Genomic DNA, 26,785 nt, shown 5'->3' on the forward strand with positions numbered 1-26,785 from the left:
TAGGGCTAGGAGCTAGGAGCTAGAGTAGAGATAGGGCTAGGGGCTAGGAGCTAGAGTAGAGATAGGGCTAGGGGCTAGGAGCTAGAGTAGAGATAGGGCTAGGAGCTAGGAGCTAGAGTAGAGATAGGGCTAGGGGCTAGGAGCTAGAGTAGAGATAGGGCTAGGGCTAGGAGCTAGAGTAGAGATAGGGCTAGGAGCTAGAGTAGAGATAGGGCTAGGGCTAGGAGCTAGAGTAGAGATAGGGCTAGGGCTAGGAGCTAGAGTAGAGATAGGGCTAGGGGCTAGGAGCTAGAGTAGAGATAGGGCTAGGGCTAGGAGCTAGGAGCTAGAGTAAAGATAGGGCTAGGGGCTAGGAGCTAGAGTAGAGATAGGGCTAGGGCTAGGAGCTAGAGTAGAGATAGGGCTAGGGCTAGGAGCTAGAGTAGAGATAGGGCTAGGGGCTAGGAGCTAGAGTAGAGATAGGGCTAGGGCTAGGAGCTAGGAGCTAGAGTAGAGATAGGGCTAGGAGCTAGGAGCTAGAGTAGAGATAGGGCTAGGGGCTAGGAGCTAGAGTAGAGATAGGGCTAGGAGCTAGGAGCTAGAGTAGAGATAGGGCTAGGGGCTAGGAGCTAGAGTAGAGATAGGGCTAGGGCTAGGAGCTAGAGTAGAGATAGGGCTAGGAGCTAGGAGCTAGAGTAGAGATAGGGCTAGGAGCTAGAGTAGAGATAGGGCTAGGAGCTAGGAGCTAGAGTAGAGATAGGGCTAGGGGCTAGGAGCTAGAGTAGAGATAGGGCTAGGGCTAGGAGCTAGGAGCTAGAGTAGAGATAGGGCTAGGGGCTAGGAGCTAGAGTAGAGATAGGGCTAGGGCTAGGAGCTAGGAGCTAGAGTAGAGATAGGGCTAGGAGCTAGGAGCTAGAGTAGAGATAGGGCTAGGGGCTAGGAGCTAGAGTAGAGATAGTGTTAGGAGCTAGAGTAGAGATAGTGCTAGGGGCTAGAATAGAGATAGTGCTAGGGGTTAGGAGCTAGAGTAGAGATAGTGCTAGGGGCTAGAATAGAGATAGTGCTCGGGGTTAGGGGCTAGAGTAGAGATAGTGCTAGGAGCTAGAGTAGAGATAGTGCTAGGGGTTAGGAGATAGAGTAGAGATACTGTAGTGCTAGGTCCTAGGGGCTAGAGTAGAGATTGTGCTAGGGGCTAGATTAGAGAATGTGTTAGGAGCTAGAGTAGAGATAGTGCTAGGGGCTAGGAGCTAGAGTAGAGATACTGTAGTGCTAGGGCCTAGGGGCTAGAGTAGAGATTGTGCTAGGGAGCTAGGTACTAGAGAAAATACTGGTACAGGAGCTGAGGAGAGTAAGTGAGTGAAGACTGACCTCTGCTGGTGGAAAGAAGACGTTGCATCTGTCATGGAACTGTTCTGTAGCCCACACTAGGGAATAAGGCTACTCTGTTGTTCATTATATCAAACCTATTCACAAAATCATGAAATCATGTGATTAGTGGATACAGTATTATGTGTGTGAGGGGCCATGTCAGGACCTATGACGTGGTAGCCTAAAAAGCACTAGTTTTATCATCAGTCTATTTATGCTGTATAAATATAAACACAATTTCACGTCTGTGTTTGTTGTGTTGACTTTTATAAGCAAGTAAAGTAGACTCTGTATTAGTTAAATTGTAATTTTTATACAGTTACAAATATATAAATATTAATCAATCTAATCTAAGAAGCTAGATAAGGATAAGTATAGCTTGCTCAATTTATAAGACACATTCAGTGTCCTATTTCTGTGTATTTCGTAACATCTTTCTGTGATGTATAATGAATGACCAAGCAAGTCAGATGATCAGTGGTCACCACTGAATCCCGTCTCACCGCTCTTCGCCCTGATTGGTCCGTGAAAACAACGTGTTTTCCCTATGCAAACCCCTCGCACCACCATCGGGATGACGTCACGGCTCCCACACAACCGAGAGATACGCACTGAGTTTTAAGACGAGGTGGTCGTTCAGTGCGGTAAAAAAAAAGACAAGAAATTAGCAATATAGATCACGCCGAGGAGGTTTTTTTTTGAAGAGGAGCTGGACTGTCTATTGATAAGGGATATCATTTCTCTTAAGGTAGGTGATAATATTATATTGAGCTCCATATGTCTGTGAATATTGCCTAACTCGAAGTTGCGGACTGTTGGACAATTGCAACTCGACATCGTTGTTCTTGGGCTGTGGCCCTGTGCAGGTATTGTATGATTCTTGTTGTAGCGAGCACGCAGTGGTCTGTTTCTCCGGAACCATTGTATCCAACAATACTTTTTTACATAAATTGCCGCTATTGAATGAAAGGGAGAAAGTCGTGTTGGACATATCATTAGTTATGATAGAATTCGTGATACAATGACTTCTTTTTATTTTAATTTTATTTTTTTAGGCCACTTTCAAAATATTAAGCAATCATAGAAAATCAACAATAGGCCTATATACGACGCTGTAGAAAAAAATGGTATCAAGCAGTTAGTTGTTGATAAAGCCGAAGATGCAAGTAAAGTGTTTTGTACCATTAATATGTCATCAATGCAACAACACTGTAGGCTAACATGAGACCCTCCAACAACACTGCAGAGACGCCTGATAATAGACTATTACACAGCAAAGCCCCCCTTATAAATTTAGCCTATGAAGGACGTGGCAGGAAAAATAAACCTAATTGAGAGCGTGTTTTAGACTATCAATCGCACAATGTTGAAATATCATCCCAGTTCTTTCCATTCCAACAGTCATCTCTTGATGAGTGTGATCTATGGCCCAGCTGGCTGTGGTTCTAATAGGCCTAGGTCACTATTATAACCCTGGACAGTTACTCATTTAGGAATGGGATCTTATTGTGTTAGAGAAGTATGTTCCATTCTCTCACCATATACTGGAACCATACACTCACTCTCAGTGTAATCCTCGAACTATACGTTAGGGTTGGGCGGTGTCCAGTATGTCATCATACCGCCCTTTGGTCATACCAAGATAGGTGGTATTACCGGTTTAGTACACAAGGGGGTGCTAAAAGACGCAAAAAAATCCCATTGGGCGTCTATCAGAATGCTAATAAAATTTGTATAAGTAATAGCGCATTTCAATGGAGGCTGCTAACTACATATGCTAATGAGCACAAAAAAAAATATACAAATTGCAAAAACAGGCAGTCTAACTCATAAAGTTATAAACTCAGCAAAAAAAGAAACGTCCCTTTTTCAGGACCCTGTCTTTCAAAGATAATTTGTAAAAATCAAAATAACTTCACAGATCTTCATTGTAAAGGGTTTAAACACTGTTTCCCATGCTTGTTCAATGAACCATAAACAGTTAATGAACATGCACCTGTGGAACGGTCGTTAAGACACTAACAGCTTGCAGACGGTAGGCAATTAAGGTCACAGTTATGAAAACTTAGGACACTAAAGAGGCCTTTCTACTGACTCTGAAAAACACCAAAGAAAGATGTCCAGGGTCCCTGCTCATCTGTGTGAACGTGCCTTCGGCAGGCTGCAAGGAGGCATGAGGACTGCAGATGTGGCCAGGGCAATAAATTGCAATGTTTGTACTGTGAGACGCCTAAGACAGCGCTACAGGGAGACAGGATGGACAGCTGATCGTCCTCACAGTGGCAGACCACGTGTAACAACACCTGCACAGGATCGGTACATCCGAACATCACACCTGCGCGACAGGTACAGGATGGCAACAACAACTGCCCGAGTTACACCAGGAACGCACAATCCCTCCACAGTGCTCAGACTGTCCGCAATAGGCTGAGAGAGGCTGGACTGAGGGCTTGTAGGCCTGTTGTAAGGCAGGTCCTCACCAGACATCACCAGCAACAATGTCGCCTATGAGCACAAATTCACCATTGCTGGACCAGACAGGACTGGCAAAAAGTGCTCTTCACTGACGAGTTGCGGTTTTGTCTCACCAGGGGTGATGGTCGGATTTGCGTTTATCGTTGAAGGAATGAGCATTACACCTAGGTCTGTACTCTGGACCGGGATCGATTTGGAGGTGGAGGGTCCGTCATGTTGTGTCACAGCATCATTGGACTGAGCTTGTTGTCATTGCAGGCAATCTCAACGCTGTGCGTTACTGGGAAGACATCCTCCTCCCTCATGTGGTACCCTTCCTGCAGGCTCATCCTGACATGACCCTCCAGCATGACAATGCCACCAGCCATACTGCTCGTTCTGTGCGTGATTTCCTGCCAGACAGGAATGTCAGTGTTCTGCCATGACCAGCGAAGAGCCCGGATCTCAGTCCCATTGAGCACATCTGAGATCTGTTGGATCGGAGTGTGAGGGCTAGGGACATTCCCCCCAGAAATGTCTGGGAACTGGCAGGTGCCTTGGTGGAAGAGTGGGGTAACATCTCACAGCAAGAACTGGCAAATCTGGTGCAGTCCATGAGGAGCAGATGCACTGCAGTACTTAATGCAGCTGGTGGCCACACCAGATACTAACTGTTCCTTTTGATTTTGACCCCCCCTTTGTTCAGGGACACATTATTCAATTTCTGTTAGTCACATGTCTGTGGAACCTGTTCAGTTTATGTCTCAGTTGTTGAATCTTATGTTCATACAAATATTTACACATGTTAAGTTTGCTGAAAATAAACGCAGTTGACAGTGAGATTACGTTTCTTTTTTTGCTGAGTTTACATGTATAGGTAGGAGCTACTAAATGTCATTTTTGGTGCATTTGGACATTTACAAGCGAATGTGAATGAGAGACATTGTGCAAATGAACAAAGTTTTGATGCATGCTTGTCTGAAGGAATAACAGTACTGGTTCTGGAGCAGCATGTGTAGGCTACACACTGTCTGTGTGTAGTCGCTAGGGCAACGGGCCTGTACTCTGCTCGGAGATGAGGGGAGAGGAGAAAAAATGCAAGGAAATCAAGATGGTGGCAGCTGTACAAATAACTAATCTAAAGAGCTTTGACTTCGTCAACACGGCTGAAAGTTAACACAATATGATGCCCGTCACCATATTAATTCAGGCACTTACTTAGATTAACTAGCAAGTTAAACTTAAGGGTCTCATTAATGCAGGGAAAAAAAGATTAACGCATAAGAAATATGTTGCTGTGTTTTGTAAACGCATGTAAAATGCTTCTTATTGTAATTACTGCTTGGCATCAGACTCATTTTGTGCTTCAGTTCCACTTCTCCACTCGGATGAGAATTCAGGAACTGACATTCTGTCAGCAGACAGTGCTCCGACTGATGTGTAGCTTATTTTCTCTGGTACTTTCTCTGCGTAACCAGCCTCCTTTCCTCTGGTATATTGCAAGATGAACTTTAAACAAAACATTAGGAAATGTAGCTAGCTACATTCTTTCTGTGATAAACATTATAAATATGATGGCCATGTATCGTTTTTGCAAAGAATACATGGCTTTCTTCATTGTAAGCTCATTTACTTGTGTCTGCCAGCCAAATAGAGTTGCACTTCTGTTGTCATCTGATGAAAATGAAGCTGTTTTCTGCTGAACGTGTTGCATTATTTTCTGTGAAGGAAAACTAGACGTCCCTACAGAAGAGTATTTTTTACAGAGAACTCAAGAGGTATGTTTAGATATTCAGAGTATTCTTACAGCGGGCTCAAGAGGTATGTTTAGATATTCAGAGTATTCTTACAGAGAGCTCAAGAGGTATGTTTAGATATTCAGAGTATTCTTACAGAGAGCTCAAGAGGTATGTTGAGATGTTTATTTTTCTGAATATCTTTATTTTTTTTTATTTTTTTTTACATAGAACTAAGTATAATGACTATGGCTCTAGATTACAGGAAAAGGCTGTTTCAAGTGTTTGAAAAATTCAAAATTCTACCATTTCGAGACTGGGCATAACCCCCTCCGGAGCACCTACCAGCCATTCTCATGTACTTTGTGCCCCCTCAGATTTTTGGGGTGCATGACGCCCCTGTGTGTAGGCCTAATTTGTTGAATAGAAACAAAGAACAGCACTGCATATATAATGTAATTGTGTTTTTGTTCTTAACCACACATTTTGAACAAAAATCATTCTATTGTAGCCTACCTTGAGAATCTTCTGGAAGAGTATTAGGGCCAAGTGATGAACAAAAACTAAAAAGCCATGGGTGGTGGTACTTGGATATATTTTTTTGCATGGATAGTACTTTAAAAAAGAGGCAATATTTTGAGCATAAAGTCAATTTAAAAAAAATTAAGTCACAGGTATATTTCAAGATTAAAGTATGGGATAACTGCATGTCTCCCTGTCCCTTTCTGAATCACACAGACTGGATGAGGTATTTCCTCCAAGTACATGTGGCTACATACATAGGTAGAGATGTGTGTTGTGGGGGAGGGGGGCAGTTATTAGTTAATCCCCTGCGTATGCCAACACCTTGCATAGTATTTTAGAGAGAACAGCGAGGCCAGCAGCCTACATGTCAAAATGAAAGGTTAACTCTGTGTGTGTGATGGCATGGTGTTTTATGTACAATTCCAGTGCAGTAACCTCATAGGCCTATGTGTTGTATCTTGTGAATGTAAGCTATGGATTGTGTGGAGAAGAATATCGCTTCCCTGTCGGGTTCAGGGGCTGCCCCCAAACCCCTGTCATTTACCTTACATAGCCATGGGACAGGGGTTTGGCTAAAGCCCCGTCTGAAACCGTCATTTTACGGTCCATTAATCTAACCTAACAGGTCTAGCCACTAGCCGCTATAAGGTCAACCAGCGGTAGCCTAAATTAACGTCATAACTGAGATGATGCCCCTGTTTTGGGATAACCTATGCGTCCTTCGTTCCTCCCATCCTTGAAGACATCGGCGATAGATGGATAGTGAAAGGAGATATTATGCTAGGCTACCAACCAAGTCATGTTAAATCAGTGATTATTTATTTATAGCCGATGTAATAGAGGTCTTCATGGGTCCAAAAAGTTGGACCCGATCTGAAATGGACCTGGGGCTTTCGAGCCCAGTCCCGATATGCATAAAACATTTTTTAAATATAGAGACCCGTTCCGAACGGACACGAGGACCACTAGATACGTTGTGAATAAACCTGGTCGGATCCAGACCCGATCCGATCCCAGTGAGGGAAGCAGCAGAAAATTATTTTTTTAAACTACTTTATTAACCGCAGCTGATAAAGCGTGAGAGAAGGGAGAGAGGTGCCACTCTAGCAAGCGGGGGAGGGATCGTACTGTGAGCGAGTGACATAGGGAGGGAGGAGGGAGGGAGAGGCACCAGGCCGACTCACGCTATAGTAGACTAATAACTGCCATAGCGAAGTTATTTGTCATCAAATATCATTATGTTGTACCTGTCTTGACGGCATCAAACCGGAGCGAGAAGCTAGTCAAGCTAGCTAATGTTAGCTAGCTAGGCTAATTGAGGCTGCAATGCATGTGCTTTCACATCCTACAGTTACAAATAACAACAACTCCATTCAGAATATTAAGTAGTAGCCTACCTGTTGGCTCTTGGGCATTGTAGCCTATCCTTCTCCTTTTAACTTTTAATACCATCATTTTAATTCCTTCTTCCATTGATTAGATATCTCCTAACTCTTGCAACACAAGGAGCAAGGCTCTATGTCTGTAGCCTATTGCCACTTTGATGACTTGTGATTGGCCAGCAGCAAGCTACACGTCCTACGCTCCTCTCCAAAGCAAGAGCAGCAGCAGCAGCACTATAAATTATTCTCTCTCTACTGCAGCAGTGACGTTCGGAAATGCACAGGCCATTCCGGACAAGTCAGTTAAAATTACACATACCTGAGACCTGTGACGATCAGATCCAACGCAGATCAGTGACATGGGACAACAGCTTGACATGGGACACACAGCCCCCGGTCCCCAGGATCCCACGTTCATTTGTTTTATTTAGTGTGCTCACATAGCCTGCTAGCCTGTAGTCGTTAGGAGGCCATAAGGGGGAAATACTACTCTTAGTAAAGCACCATGGGTAAAATCATTAATAGTTGCCATTATGCACCGATTTCGCCTAGGCAACTCAGCAGAATGTTGTAGCAAATTCACAGGGCAGCCTGACAGGGACTCAACCCCGGGTCTCTTCTCATTCAGTGACTGACAGGGACTCAACTCCGGGTCTCTTCTCATTTAGTCAATCAATCAAATGTATTTATAAAGCCCTTCTTACATCCGCTGATGTCACAAAGTGCTGTACAGAAACCCAGCCGGTGTAGAAGCACGGTGGGTAGGAAGAACTCCCTAGAAAGGCAGGAACCTAGGAAGAAACCTAGAGAAGAACCAGGCTATGAGGGGTGGCCAGTCCTCTTCTGGCTGTGCCGGGTGGAAATTATAACAGAACATGGCCAAGATGTTCAAATGTTCATAGATGACCAGCAGGGTCAAATAATAATAATCACAGTGGTTGTAGAGGGTGCAACAGGTTAGCACCTCAGGAGTAAACGTTAGTTGGCTTTTCATAGCCGATCATTCACAGTATCTCTACCGCTCCTGTTGTCTCTAGAGAGTTGAAAACAGCAGGTCTGGGACAGGTAGCACATCCGGTGAACAGGTCAGTGTTCCATAGCCGCAGGCAGAACAGTTGAAACTGGAGCTGCAGCACAACCAGGTGAACTGGGGACAGCAATGAGTCCTGGAGGGAGAGGGGGAGTGAGCAAGAGAACGTACATACTTAAATTCACACAGGACACCGGATAAGACAGGAGAAATACTCCAGATATAACACACTGACCCTAGTCCCCCAACACATAAACTATTGCAGCATAAATACTGGAGGCTGAGACAGGAGGGGTCAGGAGACACTGTGGCCTGTCCGACAATACCCCCGGACAGGGCCAAACAGGCAGGATATAACCCCACACACTTTGCCAAAGCACAGCCCCCACATCACTAGAGGGATATCTTCAATCACCAACTTACTATCCTGAGACCGAGTATAGTCCACGAAGATCTCTCCCACGGCACGAACCCGTGGGGGGGCGCCAACCCGGACAGGAAGATCACATCAGTGACTCAACCCACTCAAGTGGCGCACCCCTCCTAGGGACGGCATGGAAGAGCACCAGTAAGCCAGTGACTCAGCCCCTGTAATAGGGTTTGAGGCAGAGAATCCCAGTGGAGAGAGTGGAAACGGCCAGGCAGAGACAGCAAGGGCGGTTCGTTGCTCCAGTGCCTTTCCGTTCACCTTCACACTCCTGGGCCAAACTACACTCAATCATAGGACCTACTGAAGAGATGAGTCTTCAATAAAGACTTAAAGGCTGAGACCGAGTCTGCGTCTCTCACATGGATAGGCAGACCATTCCATAAAAATGGAGCTCTATAGGAGAAAGCCCAGCCTCCAGCTGTTTGCTTAGAAATTCTAGGAACAATAAGGAGGCCTGCGTCTTGTGACCGTAGCGTACGTGTAGGTATGTACGGCACGACCAAATCGGCAAGATGGGTAGGCGCAAGCCCATGTAATGCTTTGTAGGTTAGCAATAAAACTTTGAAATCAGCCCTAGCCTTAACAGGAAGCCAGTGTAGAGAGGCTAGCACTGGAGTAATATGATCACATTTTTTGGTTTTAGTCAAGATTCTAGCAGCCGTGTTTAGCCCTAATTGAAGTTTTATGTAGTGCTTTATCTGGGTAGCGGGAAAGTAGAGCATTGCAGTAGTCTAATCTAGAAGTGACAAAAGCATGGATACATTTTTCTGCATCATTTTTGGACATAAAGTTTCTGATTTTGCAATGTTACGTAGATGGAAAAAAGCTGTCCTTGAAAGTCTTGAAATGTTCGTCAAAAGAGAGCTCAGGTTCCAGAGTAACACCAAGGTCCTTCACAGTTTTATTTGAGACGACTGTACAACCATCAAGATTATTTGTCAGATCCAACAGAAGATCTCTTTGTTTCTTGGGACCTAGAACTAGCATCTCTGTTTTGTCCGAGTTTAACCCCTGTGCGGCCTCGGAACGGACATCCAGCGAAAAATCATATCGCCATTAGCATAACAAAATGTTATAATTTTTTTTTTCACTTTTTTTTTCAAATTATATCGTTTTATAGATACACCTCTCCTGAATCGAACCACGTTGTCCGATTTCAAATAGGCTTTACAGCAAAAGCAAAACATTAGATTATGTTAGAGGAGTATATCGTAAAAGTAGCCACATAGCCATTTTCCGACCAACCACATGCATCACAAATAACCAAAAAACAGCTAAATGCAGCACTAACCTTTTACAAACTTCATCAGATGACACTCCTAGGACATCATGTTACACAATACATGCATTCTTTTGTTCGATAAAGTTCATATTTATATATAAAAACAGCATTTTACATCGGTGCGTAACGTTGACTAACTATTTTCCCTCAAATGCATCCGATGAAACAGAGCTACAATTTACTAAATTACTATTCGAAAACATTTTTAAAATGTAATATTGTCATTCTAAGATTTATAGATGAATATCTCTTGAAAGCACCTGTAATGCCAGATTTAAAAATAACTTTACTGGGTAATCACACTTTGCGATAAAAGGGGATGCGATACTCAGAACAATAGGCTAGCAATTGCAATAGGCTAGCCATCTTGGAACAATCGCATATCACATCTAGTCTTGTATACTATTGTCAATAATCCCTTACCTTTGATTATCTTCATCCTTAGGCACTTCCAGGAATCCCAGGTCCACAACAAATGTATTTTCGTTCGAAAAAGTTAATCCTTTACGTCCCAATAGCTTGTTCTTGTTAGCGCATTCTGAAGGCTTCACCAAAAGTTCCGACGTGCGCGGGGCTACTCTTTCAACAAAATGCATTTTTTTCTTATTTAGGTTCGTTCAAACATGTCAAACGTTGTATAACATAAATCTGTAGGGCCTTTTTCAACGAGAGCTCCAATAAGATTCGAGGGGGACGATTGCATTGTGTTTCAAAACCTTTCGAAAGGGGAGGGTAACCAGGGGCGCCGGCGTCATAATGGTGATGGCCCTCTCCGTGTGACCGCGTTCCACAGCGTGTCATTCTGTCAGTTTTCACAGTAGGAGACTCAAATCACTTTGTAAAGACTGGGGACATCTAGTGGAAGCAATAGGAAGTGCTCAATGAACCATAGCTCACGGTGTGATTAATAGGCAACGTGATGAATTTGAGTTCGCAATTCAGAATTCCACTTCCTGTTTCGATCTGTCTCGGGGTTTTGACTGCCATATGAGTTCTGTTATACTCACAGACACCATTCAAACAGTTTTAGAAACTTTAGGGTGTTTTCTATCCACAAGTATTAATTATATGCATATCCTAGCTTCTGAGTTTGAGTAGTAGGCCGTTTAAAATGGGCACACTTTTTTTTCAAAATGCGCTGTGGCGCCCCCTATCCTAGGCGACCGTCAAGAGGTTAAAAGTAGAACATTTGCCGCCATCCACTCCCTTATGTCTGAAACACAGGTTTTTCAGTGACAAGAACGTTGTTTGTTTGCTCATAAAGCACCATGGCCGTTAGTGTTTGCCTATAGTCTGAAATTGCCAGGGGAAACTTGGTGTGTGCGAGTTATTAGATTGATAAGCGTGAGTGAGTAGTGACGCCTGTTTGAATTAGTTAATAGATTGTTAAATTGATAAGCATTAGTGCACAGTGACGCCTGTTTGAATGAGTGTATTAGATTAATGGCCATTTGCTGGTTTTGCCCCTACTTTTAACCACCCACACACACACCTGTATACATGCAACCTGAATACACACACACACGCTTGCATAGGCACAACTTGAATGCATACACACACCTGCATACACAAACAACCCGCCGGTCTCTACCAATATATGTAAACATGGTTTCTCCTTCTGAAAATAATCTGTGGCACAACCTCTTCCAGGTCCTATTGATTATAATAATGTGGTTATTATGTGCTAAAACAGCAAGGATTTCCTTCTTATAAAGGCAATTCTAAAGTATAGTTTCACCAGTCTTCTAACTCAGGCATTTCAGCGGTGGCGAGCACACAGAAAGGGACAGGGAGACATGCAGTTATCCCATACTTTAATCTTGAAATATACCTGTGACCTAATTCAAAAAATGTAAACTTTATTCTACAAATTTTGACTTTATTCTCGAAATATTGCCACTTTTTAAAGTAGGATCGTGCAACTTTTAAAATCCAAGTACCACCACCCGTTGCGGTTTATTTCTTTTCCCGTTTGACTTGGCCTCAATACTCTTCTTTACGTCCCTGATCAATCTATTGAAGCAAAAAAAACCTGCTGACTTACAATAGAAAACGTGACTCCTGTCAACACACAGCTGGACGCACCTGCTCCCGCTTAATCCTGTTGGGCTATTTACAAACAAACACATGACTGGCTCAACTGTTCTGGGTGATCTTCATAATGTGACAGGTGAAATTAAGGTGATCTGCTTTATCTCTTAATGTATTGTACAAGTTGACTGCAGGTATTTACTTAAGTAGCTACGAATATTAAAATGTGTTGAAAAACTTCCAAGAAATAGATTCAACGATATTGAAAAAGGGTCTTCAGTTGTACAGTCAGGAGTCTCTCTCCCACAGTTGGGTCTTTGTTTTTCAGATTTCAGTTTTATACTGAGATCACTCTCTATAGAACTGTATGGTAGGCTTGGGCGGTATACTGGGGTATTTGGAAATGTTTTCAATATAGTTGAAACAATTTTTTTGTCTGTTCAGCTGTTCAATCCTTTGGGTGAATGAACTTGGTTTGAGCTTTACTAATCGTCCGTGAGTTTTACTTGGTTCATTTAGAACCTAACACTGTACAACTGAAGACCTAGCTGTTTGTACCACTACCAAGTCATTCAATTATATTTATGTAAAGGGTGGGTTAAATGGAGAGATAAGAGAGGCAAACTCAAGCTTTTCACTGGGGCAAATGAGTCAGTGTGGTGCAGGGTTTGCCAGGTGACCGGTACAGCCAGGAACAGGTGAGGTCCGTTTTGCCTGATGACTATAATACGGATCAGGGAGAAGGAGGTTAGAGGGGTCATGTGGTGTTGTTTTAGATGCTAGTTTCTGTGAGTATACACTACCGTTCAAAAGTTTGGGGTCACTTGAAATGTCCTTGTTTTTGAAAGAAAAGCTAATTTTCTGTCCATTAAAATAACATCAAATTGATCAGAAATACAGTGTAGGCATTGTTAATTTTGTAAATGACTATTGTAGCTGGAAACGGCTGATTTTTATGGAATATCTACATAGGCGTACAGAGGCCCATTTATCAGCAACCATCACTCCTGTGTTCCAATGGTACGTTGTGTTAGCTAATCCAAGTTTATTATTTTAAAAGGCTAATTGATCATTAGAAAACCCTTTTGATATTATGTAAGCACAGCTGAAAACTGTTATGCTGATTAAAGATGCAAAAAAACTGGCCTTCTTTAGACTAGTTGAGTATCTGGAGCATCAGCATTTGTGGGTTTGATTATAGGCTCAAAATGGCCAGAAACAAAGAACTTTCTTCTGAAACTCAATAGTCTATTCTTGTTTTGAGAAATGAAGGCTATTCCATGCGAGAAATTGCCAAGAAACTGAAGATCTCGTACAAGGCTGTGTACTACTCCCTTCACAGAACAGCTCAAACTGGCTCTAACCAGAATAGAAAGAGGAGTGAGAGGCCCCGGTGCACAACTGAGCAAGAGGACAAGTACATTAGTGTCTACTTTGAGAAATAGACGCCTCACAAGTCCTCAACTGGCAGCTTCATTAAATAGTACCCGCAAAACACCAGTCTCAACCTCAACAGTGAAGAGGTGACTCCGGGATGCTGGCCTTCTAGGCAGAGTTGCAAAGAAAAGGCCATATCTCAGACTGGCCAATAAAAATAACAGATGGGCTAAAGAACACAGACACTGGACAGAGGAACTATGCCTAGAAGGCCAGCATCCCAGAGTCGCCTCTTCACTGTTGACATTTCTAAGTGACCCCAAACTTTTTGAACGGTAATGTATATGCGTGTCTGTGTTGTGTTAGCTAATGAGCTCAAATGGGGAATAGTCAGGTATATAATACAATACATCTACCTACAGTTCAGCTGTAGTTTTAGTGATGCTACCTGACTTTATCACGGTGCTACGTCATACCGGATGGATTTCTACCTGCTTGAACGCCAATAAGTCAGATACACGTGAAAACATGAAATGACCCAGAGATGATCTGGTCAGGTGATGTTCTCCAGAGTGTGAGAGGGAGGGACTGACGGACACTCGGCTTCAGGTATTTACAGTAAACACTGTGTGTGTGTGAAAATAGCCCAGCGAGGGATGGAGAGACAGCACTGGTCCGTTTCCTTTCTGTCCTGCAGTTTGTTGTGCTGTGGCATTCACCTCTGATGGGGGAGAGGCAGTGTTTCACTACTAAACAGACCCAACGTAGGGCTTAATGGTCTTCTAGGCCTAGAATCTAAACCAGCAGAATGTTTTACATGTACATCTACCTTGTTACATAGACTTTATTTCTTGAGTCCGCTCGCTCACACACAGCTAGTAGTCACAGCCAGTAGCCACTTCATTGTTTTACAGCGTGTATTATTTACTCTGTTTACTGTGTTTTAGTCTCTCCTTACTCTGTGTGTGTATTGTTAGCTGGGTAGAGGGCAGAGAGGCTAGGCCACTCCATTTCAGGTTCAGGGGTGTGAGTCACGATGCACTCAGGCTTTGTATGATTCCATGAGAAAGATATGCAATACTAGTCTCTTTGCACTTTACTACTTCTTTTAGGGTGTTAGCAAATGTATCAGTTGGAAGATCATGTGTGTGTAAATACTTCCTCATAGAAGGGTTAAAACCGCTAGCTAGCAGATTTCTCTGGTATGACGGCTCTGTTTGTACTAGCTGTGAACAGAGCTTTGTGTTTCTAGAAATACAACTAGAAGGATGTGGCCATGCGCAGGGGCGCAACTTTGGTTTTAGAAGTTGGGGGGCCATTATTATTATTATTATACATTTTTTTTATCCAATTAGATAAACACTCCAAACAGCCTACCCGACCGGTCGGAGGCGTCCGCATGGTCCTAAAGCACACCATTGCCTCGTTTTGTATCACATTCCAATAATAAAACTTGGAGGGACAAAAAACATTTTCAGAATGTGAGGTGGGGGCGGCATGCCCCGTCCCCCCGTCCCCAGTGAAAGTTGCGCCCCTGGCCATGCGTATGACTTACACAGGGAAACCGGTGATACACCAGTGATACTAAGGTTATTAACCTGGACATGTACTCAACCTCTACTACTGGAGAGCTTTGCTCCAGACCTTCTGTAACGAAAGCCTGCACTGCCTGTAGCTGTCCAGCAGTAGGGTTGACCACCCCTGACCTAGTTCATAGCTCTCTAGGGGGGAAACCTTTATGTTCTAGAAACGTGTGTTGTCATGACAACAGTTAAATCATCAAGGGCCTCTTTTCAGAATGTCTTTAACTATGGACTCCTGGCCAACCGCTGGCTAATGGGACTCCTAAGGCCTCTGTGCCATGACAACCACTGGCTAATGGGACTTCTAGGGACTCCTGGCCATGACAACCACTGACTAATGGGACTCTTATCTCCGTCCTGTGTTGATTTTGCAGGGCTGTGAAACTGCAACAATACTTTTGTTTGTCCCTCCTCCTCCAATCTCGCTCCTTTCTTTTCCATTTACTTTCATAAATGGTCCTTCCTCGTTCTTTCTCAGTTCAGTTACATTCAAATTAGCTCTCCCCCTCCTTTCCCCTCTCTTTCTCCAGGTGTCTCTGTTGTCTAGCAGATGAATTTTGAGCAGCCTCCTCCGTACCAGGGCCCAGGCCCCACGGCACCCAGTTACCCTGCGCAGGGCTATCCTCAGCAGGGATACCCTCCCCAGGGCTACCCCGTCAACATGGAGCAGCCTGGTGGATTCCCTCCTCAAAACCCGGCCTACCCCAACTACCCTGCTGGCCCCGGAGGCCCTCCTGGACCCTACCCTGGCCAGGGACAAGCAGGCCCCTACCAGGGGGCGTACCCAGGACAGCCCCAGTTTGGATGGCAGGGAGGACCACCCCCAGGACCCATGTATGGAGAGGCACCCAAAAACACAGGTGAGAGAGAGGGGGGAGGGAGAATGAGAGGAGGGGAGGAAGAGAAGAAAGGGGAGAAGAGGGGTGAGGAAGGGCGGGGAGGAAGATAAGCACGAGAAGGTGAGGGGAGGAAGAGGAGAGGGAGAATGGGAGGGGTGTAGAGGGTAGGATACGATATTGTTTGCCTTGACTACCTGGTATGCAAAGAGACTGGATGTGCTTTGGGAACAATGTTGTTTATACCAGTGGTTCTCAAACCTCTCCTCTGTGACCCGCAGCTGTTCCAGGTATTTGATATTTTCTCGAGCTAGCACACCTGATTCAACTTGTCAACTAATCATCAGGCCCTTGACTAGATGAGCTACTTCAGGCCCTTGACTAGGTGAATCAGATGAGCTACTTCAGGCCCTTGACTAGGTGAATCAGATGAGTTACTTCAGGCCCTTGACTAGGTGAATCAGATGAGCTACTTCAGGCCCTTGACTAGATGAATCAGATGAGCTACTTCAGGCCCTTGACTAGATGAATCAGATGAGCTACTTCAGGCCCTTGACTAGATGAATCAGATGAGCTACTTCAGGCCCTTGACTAGATGAATCATACGAGTTACTTCAGGCCCTTGACTAGATGAATCAGATGAGCTACTTCAGGCCCTTGACTAGATGAATCAGATGAGTTACTTCAGGCCCTTGACTAGGTGAATCAGATGAGCTACTTCAGGACCTTGACTAGATGAATCAGATGAGGTACTTCAGGACCTTGACTAGATGAATCAGATGAGCTACTTCAGGCCCTTGACTAGGTGAATCAGATGAGCTACTTCAAATGAAATGTATTTGTCACATACACATGGTTAGCAGGTGTTAATGCAAGTGTAGCGAAATGCTTGTGCTTCTAGTTCCGACCATGCAGTAATATCTAACAAGTAATATAACCTAACAATTTCACAACAACTACCTTATACACACAAGTGTAAAGGAATGAATACGAATATGTACATAAAAATATATAAATGAGTGATGGCCGAACGGCATAGGCAAGATGCAGTAGATGGTAAAGGGTACAGTATATACATATGAGATGAGTAATGTAGGGCATGAAAACATTATATGAAGTGACATTGTTTAAAGTGGCTAGTGATACATTTAATTACATCAAGATGGCAAGATGCAGTAGATGGTATAGAGTACAGTATATACATATGAGATGAGTAATGTAGGGTATGTATACATTAAATAAAGTGGCATTGTTTAAAGTGGCTAGTGATACATTTAATTACATCAAGTAGGAAAGATGCAGTAGATGGTATAGAGTACAGTATATACATATGAGATGAGTAATGTAGGGTAAGTAAACATTATATATATAAAGTGGCTAGTGATAAATTGATTACATACATTTTTCCATTATTAAAGTGGCTGTTGTTGAGTCAGTATGTTGGCTGCAGCCACTCAATGTTAGTGATGGCTGTTTAACAATCTGATGGCCTTGAGATAGAAGCTGTTTTTCAGTCTCTCGGTCCCAGCTTTGATGCACCTGTACTGACATTTACATTTACGTAATTTAGCAGACGCTCTTATCCAGAGCGACTTACAAATGAATTGGTGGATTCACCTTATGATATCCAGTGGAACAACCACTTACAATAGTAAGTGGTTAGAAGGATTACTATATCCTATCCCAGGTATTCCTTAAAGAGGTGGGGTTTCAGGTGTCTACAGAAGGTGGTGATTGACTTCGCTGTCCTGGCGTCGTGAGGGAGCTTGTTCCACCATTGGGGTGCCAGAGCAGCGAACAGTTTTGACTGGGCTGAGCGGGAACTATGCTTCCGCAGAGGTAGGGGTGCCAGCAGGCCAGAGGTGGATGAACGCAGTGCCCTTGTTTGGGTGTAGGGCCTGATCAGAGCCTGAAGGTACGGAGGTGCCGTTCCCCTCACAGCTCCGTAGGCAAGCACCATGGTCTTGTAGCAGATGCGAGCTTCAACTGGAAGCCAGTGGAGTGTGCGGAGGAGCGGGGTGACGTGAGAGAACTTGGGAAGGTTGAACACCAGACAGGCTGCGGCGTTCTGGATGAGTTGTAGGGGTTTAATGGCACAGGCAGGGAGCCCCGCCAACAGGGAGTTGCAGTAATCCAGACGGGAGATGACAAGTGCCTGGATTAGGCACTTGACTGACCTCGCCTTCTGGATGATAGCGGGGTGAACAGGCAGTGGCTCGGTTGGTTGTTGTCCTTGATGATCTTTTTGGCCTTCCTGTGACATCGGGTGGTGTAGGTGTCCTGGAGGGCAGGTAGTTTACACCCGGTGATGTGTTGTGCAGACCTCACTACCCTCTGGAGAGCCTTCCGGTTATGGGCGGAGCAGCTGCCGTACCAGGCGGTGATACAGCCCGACAGGATGCTCTCGATTGTGCATCTGTAAAAGTTTGTGAGTGTTTTTGGTGACAAGCCGAATTTCTTCAGCCTCCTGAGGTTGAAGAGGCGCTGCTGTGCTTCTTCACCACGCTGAACTTTCAGGCCCTTGACTAGGTGAATCAGATGAGTTACTTCAGGCCCTTGACTAGGTGAATCAGATGAGCTACTTCAGGCCCTTGACTAGGTGAATCAGATGAGCTACTTCAGGCCCTTGACTAGGTGAATCAGATGAGTTACTTCAGGGCCTTGACTAGGTGAATCCAGTACATTATGAAACGTCTGGGAACCAGTGGTTCAGACAGTTCTGACTAGGGCTACAAAGCTACCAGTAATTTACCAGAATCTTAAGTAATTTAGGTAATTAACAGAACATCTATGGCAATCTATCATCAATTTGGTCATTTATACTTGAATATGTTTTTTAAAAATGTATTCATATAGTGCCTTCGGAAAGTATTCAGACCCCTTGACTTTTTCCACATTTTGTTACTTTACAGCCTTATTCTAAAATGTATTAAATATTTTTGTTCCCCTCAATCTACACACAATACCCCATAATGACAAAGCAAAAACAGGTTTTTATACATTTTTGCTAATTTATTGCAAGTCTGAAATAACACATTTACATAAGAATTCAGACCCTTTACTCAGTACTTTGTTGAAGCACATTGGACAGCATCGAGTCTTCTTGGGTATGACACTACAACCTTGGCACACCTGTATTTGGGGAGTTTCTCCCATTCTTCTCTGCAGATCCTCTCAAGCTCTGTCAGGTTGGATGGGGAGCGTTTCTGCACAGCTATTTTCAGGTCTCTCCAGAGCTGTTCGATTGTGTTCAAGTCCGGGCTCTGGCTGGGCCACTCAAGGACATTCAGAGACTTGTCCCGAAGCCACTCCTGCGTTGTCTTGGCTGTGTGCTTAGGGTCGTTGTCCTGTTGGGGGGTGAACTTTCACCCCAGTCTGAGAACCTGCTCCAGAGCGCTCAGGACTTCATCAAGGATCTTTCTGAACTTTGCTCCATTCATCTTTCCTTTGATCCTGACTAGTCACCCAGTTCCTGCCGCTGAAAAACATTCCTACAGCATGATGCTGCCACCACCATGCTTCACCGTAATGATGGTGCCAGGTTTCCTCCAGGCGTGATGCTTGGCATTCAGGCCAAAGAGTTACATCTTGGTTTCATGGTCTGAGAGTCTTTAGGTGCCTTTTGGCAAACTCCAAGCAGGCTGTCATGTGCCTTTTACTGAGGATTGGCTTCTGTCTGGCCACTCTACCATATAGTCCTGATTGGTGGAGTGCTGCAGAGATGGTTGTCCTTCTGGAAGATTCTCCCATCACCCCAGAGAAACTCTAGAGCTCTGTCAGAGTGACCACCTCCCTGACCAAGCCCCTTCTCCCCCGATTGATCAGTTTGGCTGGGCGGCCAACTCTAGGAAGAGTCTTGGTGGTTCCAAACTTCTACCATTTAAGAATGATGGAGGCCACTGTGTTCTTGGGGACCTTCAGTACTGCAGAATTTTTTTTTGACACAATCCTGTCTCGGAGCTCTACGGATAATTCCTTTGACCTCATGCTTGGTTTTTGCTCTGACATGCACTGTCAACTGTGGGTCCTTATATAGACAGGTGTGTGCCTTTCCAAATCATGTCCAATCAATTGATTTTACCACAGGTGGACTCCAATCAATTTGTAGAAACATCTCAAGGATGATCAAATGGAAACAGGATGCACCTGACCTCAATTTTGAGTCTCATAGCAAAGGGTCTGAATACTCATGTAAATATGGTATTTCTGTTTTTTTTTTACTTTTAATACATTGCAAAAATTTCAAAAAACCTGTTTTTGCTTTGTCATTGTGGGGTATGGCGTGTAGATTGCTTAGAATTCTTATTTTTAATCCATTTTAGAATAAGGCTGTAACGTGGAAAAAGTCAAGGGGTCTGAATACTTTCTGAAGGCACTGTGTGTGTATGTGTGTGTGTGTGTGTGTGTGTGTGTGTGTGTGTGTGTATACACACACACACACACACACACACACATAGTGCCTTCAGAAAGTATTCAGACCCCTTGACTTTTATTTATATATATATTTTTGTTTCCATATTGTCCATGAGTTTCTGGTAGATAGATCATATGGTTAAAGAGAAAATTGACTAATTAATGAAAAAAGCATCTAATCAACAATGGCATTATTTTCAATTGATTTGTTTTTCCCACTGCCACCAGTTTGACGCCAAAGCATTGACGACAAAGACATACTGACATAGTCAAATCAATAGGTGTGTAAAAAGTTAAAGGATATTTCATGCTGAAATCCTCATATTAAACACATATGGTATTCACTAAGTTGATAGTTAATATTTGCGACTCATTTCAGGAAACCAGGCGTTTTAAACATAAACCATTTTTTAAAATCAAAATGCTTATTTTCGGCAGAAATGGCTTATGGAACATGTGAACTTTCATGTGTCTTAATTACAAACGTGTATGTCATCTGTAAATACGAATACAATTGTTAAATTACGAGCCTAGTTTTAGCTAAGGAAAAAGTCAGGGACCTTCCTGCTAGCCATGATTTGCTGAGATAATGGATGGGCTGGAAATGCCTAGAGATGACTTTGGATTGGTCTGCCATGTAGCATGCTTCTGTCTATAACATGAGTTGGTCAGTATGTGTAGGTAATCCTTTCTAACGAGACTTTTTGAAAGATATCATGTAGTAGAACTGCAAACATGTTGGTCTCCACTTTCTGGAGGACCGGGTTTTCAAATCAGTGGAATACCTGGTGGAATTAGAGTATGATAGCTAAGGAGATGGAGAACATTTTGGCATTTGATTGCAAATATGCAGACAGAGTCGAAAAGAGAACACACAGAAGGCTGTTGTGTAAAACACCTGTCTCCTGATTTACATCTTCAAACTAAGGCAACCGTGACAGAGTGGGAGAAGCGTCCATAGTCTAGCTAGCTACATTTTCAGATATTACACGTTTCTAATTTTGTCAGTCGTTTTCATTTCAGTTAAAGCGTACTGTTATCTAGTTAGCTAAAGTTACCTGGCTGGCTCGCTAGCTAACGTTACGTGTATGGTCTGTGTAGTAATATTATTTGTGTCTCAGAGCCATTTGCATTGCTAGATTCATGCAGGGTAGTAATGTTATGAGATGGCATTATGGTTCATAGCTACATGTCTAAACAAAAGACTCCACTATGCAATAACAATTTCAATAGAATGTTAATGATGTCGCTGTGACAACTGTCGCTAGACGTAGCTGGTGAATTCGCTCTGGCTATGTACTCCGATTCCAGAGCGCAGAATAACTGACGAATTTACGAACGCTTAACACCAGTTGAATATGGCTGGTGTCAGTAAAAAAAGCATGATTAAATTGTTGCCAGCAGCACAGTTGCAGTCACAAACACTCTGGATAACATAAAAACAGCCTAACCAGCTCCGCTAGGGCGAGTAAAATGTCAGTGAGCTGTTCCTTCATTTGTGTCTGGCAGTAGCTAGCCAACATTAGCTTGGGGGCTTGACTGTTGTTGTTAGGTCAGAACGCTCGGATCAACCCTACTCCTTGGCCAGAGCGTCCAGTGTGCATTCTGAATGCTCCGAGAGCAAAACGCTCTGAGTTTACGAATGCCCGGAGCGCACTCTGAGCAAACTTTGGCGCTCCAGATTGAATTTACGAACACACCCCTAGTATAAACCAGCCTTTAGTCTTGAAATCTTTGGTTGTTTAGTACATGGCCTCACATGTGAATCCTTAAAGAGCTGGGTGGGGATAAAGCTTAAGAAGGTGTGAACGATGCTGAATGGGTGTAGACAAAGAAGAGCTCTCCAGTAGGTGCACCAAAATATTCAAGGTCCATTTTCTCAAAAGTGAGGTTACAAGTTTATCAACTTTCAAAGCAGAATTACTTTCCCAATGTTCCTCAACTGTAGTGTATGATATACCATTTTCTAGCTATTTATTTGATGTGGAAAAACACAATTTCACATTTTGCTACATACGCCCGAATCGAGCCACGTTGTTTAAATTTAGGGTAATGTTTTACAGCTTTTGTCATTCAATTTATTTTAAAATCATCATATTTAATGATTTAATATATTTTACGTGTGGTAAACCCACACAGAGGGCCAGAGATAATTACAGACACCTGTGATAAGTACCCAAAAGGGTCACTAGATAGATGTCTTGTGATTACATAACATCTTTGAAAGATACCAAAATTCTGGTAGTTTGCTGGTAAAATTGTAATGTTTCCAGTAATACACCCTCCCTTTGCAACCCTAATTCTAACACAATCGTCTTTCATTCAATACGTTTCCATTACCTGTGCTATTAGGATTGGCAAGTATTAGGATTGGCAAGTATTAGGTTATTCAAAGGTCAATTTCCCTACATCAAAATAATTTGATTTGATAGAACACTATCAGCGTCCAAAGTAAAAGACTAACGAGGCTGTTTTATATTGTCCTTTTTATATCAGTATCCTGGTGTGTGTTCTTAAAGTGGAAGGTTTCTATGTTGAAGCTAATCACATGATAGCCAGATCATTTTCTGCTTGAATTAACTATTTTGTCCTGGTCATACCATGATTAAAGGGGCATTGTTTAAAGGTGTTGTCTAAAGCAGGAAGTGAACTTTCCAGACTGCCCTTTGTTTGTTTATCTGTATAAGACCCTCTCAGTGGTGAATAGTGGACTGCCCCTTTAAGAAACCAGGCAATGGGAGGTTAATGCTGCATTCATAACCAAGTGGGAGTTGGGAATTTACCAGTTGTGAAGTCGTAAATACTAGTTGGACGCATTTATGTGCTTTGAACTTGAGAAACACTGATTGGCTAATGGCCAACAATTTGCCTAAACCATAAACTAAAGTACAGCTATCATGCTTGTAAACAAATGATAGTGTTAAAAACATATTAATAGATTGCTTTTTATGAATAATTTTTTGTTGCACTAAACTGCCGAAAAATGCTGTTTATCGAGGTAATTTCAGAGGTCAGCAGGTGGAAGAAGTGGGATCTCAGGATGATAGATGAGTTTCACACTAGTAATTACCAGTTGGAGGGCCATTCAAATAGATGTTTTCCAGTTGTACTTGGTAAATACTACCTTCCCACTTGGTTATGAAGGCAGCGTAACTTACTGCCTGGCAACTGTTGCTAGAGAACAGTCCCTTTGTACTGCGGCAGTACCTTGTCACTCAGGTAACACACAGCTTACCTCACTCAAGATGGCAGCCTTCAGAAGTTGTGTGTGTGCACATTAATGACTAACAGCAAATGTACCAAAGATAACAAGAAGAGTAGGTTGTTAGGCCAACGTGTGCGTCACGTGTGTATTGCAATTGTGGCAGGTAGCCTAGCGGTTAGAGTTGGGCCAGTAACTGAAAGGTCGTCGGTCTGAATACCCAAGCCGACAAGGTGAAAAAAATCTGTCTGTACCCTTGAGCAGATCTATTAACCATAATTTGCTCCAGGGGCGCAGTACTATATGGCTGACCTTGTAAAATAACACATTTTACTGCACTTATCCGGTGTATGTGACAATAAAACATGTTTTACTGGCAGTTGTAAAGGTTTAACTTTAAATGAATGTCTACCTCTCTTTCTCCTCTCTCTAGTGTACGTGGTGGAGGAGAGGAGACGAGATGATTCAGGCGACACGTGTCTGACTGCCTGTTGGACGGCTCTCTGCTGCTGCTGCTTGTGGGACATGCTCACATAACCTCTGACATTTACCTTTGACCCTTACCTGCTCTGACCCTTACCCTTTGCCTCCCAACCCTTAACGCAAAGTCCCTCTCATCTTAACCTAACCTTTGACCTCTGAGTGTAAACCCCTGATCCAGTCTCACTTAACACACTATCCCTCCATCTGACCTTACCACCTTAATCCTTCTCTCTCTCCTTAACCTTTGTACTCCTGCTGTCCAGCCCCAACCCCTGTACCTCCTGACCCATGGTAGCATTATATGATAACCTCTATCTTCTTGTGCTCCCGCACCTGACCGAGCCCCTCCCAGGGCTGTGCTCTGCTCTGTAGCAGTGTAGCCGGTGTATGTTCCCTAAATCTCAGGCGCTGTACTGTAGATAATGCTTCTTGTGGAACACAAACTCCTGCTCAAAGACGACACACAGAATATGCACTCAGATCTCAGGCGTTCTGCTGTAGATGACACGCATGCACGAACGAACACACACACACACATGCGTACACACTTTCTCTCCTGGGCACTTTAACCTCTTACCTCTGCAAGGTACTTCTCCTGCCTCCCTCCATCCCTCCTCCCAAACAAAGCTCTAGTCAAACCACCCCTTATTCCCTACACCATAAAACACCATATCAAATGACTGTCTATCTATGCCCTATCCATCATGGCTACCTAGACCAATGGAAGCCAGTAAGCTACAGTGACCCCACCCCCTGCCAACCCCCTACTGTACGATGCTGAAGTTTGAACTATCCTCTCTGTTATGTTTGCACAACAGCTACTGTGGTTGCCTGTTTTTCTTAAGATGAATCCTATGACAACAAATTGAATGCATTTTGAAAGACAATGACAATGAAGATTTCATGTTTGATTTCATGTAATATTGTTCCTATGCTTGCAACATTTTTGCCTGTTTGAATTTTTTAATCCTGAATGAATATGATTTGATTGCTATTTTCTTTTTAATACCCTCATTCCTTGAAGGAGAGAACATGAAAACATTTTTAAATGGTGAATGTTTATGTAGATGACTTTGCCTTACATGAGAATCTTGCGTTAAGAATAAATTATTCCCAAAACAGTCAACATTGTCTGGTGTCTTTCACTCTCTGGTGGTCTTAGTCAGTAGAGGTAGTATCTGGTGTGTGTTTTACTGGAGAGGTAGTATCTGGTGTGTGTTTTACTGGAGAGGTAGTATCTGGTGTGTGTTTTACTGGAGAGGTAGTATCTGGTGTGTCTTTTACAGTAGAGGTAGTATCTGGTGTGCGTGTGTGTTTTACAGTAGGTGTAGTATCTGGTGTGTGTTTTACTGGAGAGGTAGTATCTGGTGTGTGTGTGTGTGTGTGTGTGTGTTTTACAGTAGGTGTAGTATCTGGTGTGTGTTTTACAGTAGGTGTAGTATCTGGTGTGTGTTTTACAGTAGAGGTAGTATCTGGTGTGTTTGTGTTTTACAGTAGAGGTAGTATCTGGTGTGTTTGTGTTTTACAGTAGAGGTAGTGTCTGGTGTGTGTGTGTGTGTTTTACAGTAGAGGTAGTGTCTGGTGTGTGTTTTACACTAGAGGTAGTGTCTGGTGTGTGTTTTACTGTAGGTGTAGTATCTGGTGTGTGTTTTACTGTAGGTGTAGTATCTGGTGTGTGTTTTACAGTAGAGGTAGTATCTGGTGTGTGTTTTACAGTGGAGGTAGTATTTGGTGTGTGTGTGTTTTACTGGAGAGGTAGTATCTGGGTGTGTGTGTGTGTGTTTTACTGTATGTGTAGTGTCTGGTGTGTGTTTTACTGTAGAGGGAGTATCTGGTGTGTGTTTTACAGTAGAGGTAGTATCTGGTGTGTGTTTTACTGGAGAGGTAGTATCTGGTGTGTGTTTTACTGGAGAGGTAGTATCTGGTGTGTGTTTTACTGGAGAGGTAGTATATGGTGTGTGTTTTACAGTGGAGGTAGTATTTGGTGTGTGTGTTTTACAGTGGAGGTAGTATCTGGTGTGTGTTTTACTGGAGAGGTAGTATCTGGAATGTGTTTTACTGTAGTAGAGGTTGTGAGTGTGTTTATAGATTTCTATGGTTAGTAATTAATTGGTTTCAGGATAGATCCGAGTCTTTTTATACTGCTGAACTGCCATGACCTTGGCTGGGGAGTCAAGTTGGACTGCCGTGACCTTGGCTGGCGAGTCACGTTGGACTGCCGTGACCTTGGCTGGGGAGTGGAGAGGTGGACACGGGGGTTGAACCCGTGGGGAGGCAGACAGGAGGTGGACACAGGGATTGAACCCCAGTGGGGAGGCAGACAGGAGGTGGATTTGACGAGTGATTGCAGGGATTGAACCCCAGTGGGGAGGCACACAAGAGGTGGACACAGGGATGAACCCCAGTGGGGAGGCAGACAGGCGGTAGACACAGGGGTTGAACCCCAGTGGGGAGGCAGACAGGAGGTGGACACGGGGATGAACCCCAGTGGGGAGGCAGACAGGCGGTAGACACAGGGGTTGAACCCCAGTGGGGAGGCAGACAGGAGGTGGACACGGGGGTTGAACCCCAGTGGGGAGGCAGACAGGCGGTAGACACAGGGGTTGAACCCCAGTGGGGAGGCAGACAGGAGGTGGACACGGGGGTTGAACCCCAGTGGGGAGGCAGACAGGAG

At 43.7% G+C, this 26,785-nt stretch overlaps 1 protein-coding gene across 1 annotated transcript; it reads left to right on the plus strand.

Annotated features, from left to right (window-relative positions):
• Positions 1–1,833: 1,833 nt before the first annotated feature.
• LOC106612131 (cysteine-rich and transmembrane domain-containing protein 1) lies at positions 1,834–25,237 on the plus strand. The gene is made up of 3 exons (XM_014213020.2): positions 1,834–2,095; positions 15,708–16,037; positions 24,062–25,237. Exons 2-3 carry the CDS (start codon positions 15,728–15,730, stop codon positions 24,163–24,165), a joined length of 414 nt encoding a protein of 137 aa, XP_014068495.1. The 5' UTR covers positions 1,834–2,095; positions 15,708–15,727; the 3' UTR covers positions 24,166–25,237.
• The last annotated feature ends 1,548 nt before the right edge of the window (positions 25,238–26,785 follow it).

The sequence above is a fragment of the Salmo salar genome, chromosome ssa09, assembly GCF_905237065.1.
Source record: "Salmo salar chromosome ssa09, Ssal_v3.1, whole genome shotgun sequence".
Lineage (NCBI taxonomy): Eukaryota > Metazoa > Chordata > Actinopteri > Salmoniformes > Salmonidae > Salmo > Salmo salar.

Coding starts and splice junctions, on each gene's coding strand:
- LOC106612131 (XM_014213020.2), top strand. CDS start 15,728: ATGAATTTTGAGCAGCCTCCTCCGTACCAGGGCCCAGGCCCCACGGCA. Junction 16,038..24,061: donor AGAGGCACCCAAAAACACAG/GTGAGAGAGAGG, acceptor TCCTCTCTCTAG/TGTACGTGGTGGAGGAGAGG.